The 603-nt window shown below is 57.7% G+C and overlaps 1 protein-coding gene across 1 annotated transcript, besides 1 other annotated feature; it reads left to right on the top strand.

Moving 5' to 3' along the window:
- Positions 1-603, top strand: Tc00.1047053421173.14 (trans-sialidase, putative; the record flags this gene model as incomplete). The annotated part of the gene is made up of 1 exon (XM_798859.1): positions 1-603. A coding segment is annotated over one exon (603 nt), but the record flags the coding sequence as incomplete, so codon positions are not given.
- Positions 1-603: part of a sequence feature (areas merged during assembly that could not be assigned to a particular haplotype. This can correspond to areas where the two haplotypes were merged or to regions with more than two copies in the genome that were merged during assembly.) that runs on past the window's edge.

Genomic DNA, 603 nt, shown 5'->3' with positions numbered 1-603 from the left:
AGTTATGGCACACAACCATCAGTTGAGGATGGAGAAGCGGATGGCAGGAGTGGCGGATCAGTGTCTCCAGTGACTGCGTCGTTGAGTATGGATACGGCCGCCGGACCAGTGTACGGTGACCAACAAGTGCAACAAAGCACTGAGCCTTCCGCTGAAAATGACGACGTGCGGTCCACTGGAACCGGAACCACCGGCGCGGAGGAAAGCCTCAGCCTCGAGGCGGGGGACGGAAATTCCGAGAGAACAATGAGCTCAGACAGCAGCCTCACTCCTTCAAAGAGTGACGCCGAACCGAGATCCGCGGAGGACACCGACAACATCTCTTGGACTGAGAGGGCTGAATTTTCTGTTGAGGACAGCAAGGAGGTGCCACAGACGGTCGACACCGCACCGGGCAACACAAGCACCACGCCTGGGGAAACCAAGATCCCGTCGGAGTCCAACGCAACAACCCCCTCGGACACTGACATTTTGCTTGAGAAGGGGCATTTGGGCGAGTTGTCGGGCATGGCTCTATTTGGTGACAGCACCGTGCATGGGTATGTGTCTCGGGTGTTGTTGCTGCTGCTTCTGGGGCTGTGGGGCATTGCGGCTCTCTGTTGA

The sequence above is a fragment of the Trypanosoma cruzi genome (genome assembly GCF_000209065.1).
Source record: "Trypanosoma cruzi strain CL Brener chromosome Unknown tcruzi_1047053421173, whole genome shotgun sequence".
NCBI classification, from domain to species: Eukaryota; Euglenozoa; class Kinetoplastea; order Trypanosomatida; family Trypanosomatidae; genus Trypanosoma; species Trypanosoma cruzi.
This window is presented reverse-complemented; position numbering and strand designations above follow the sequence as displayed.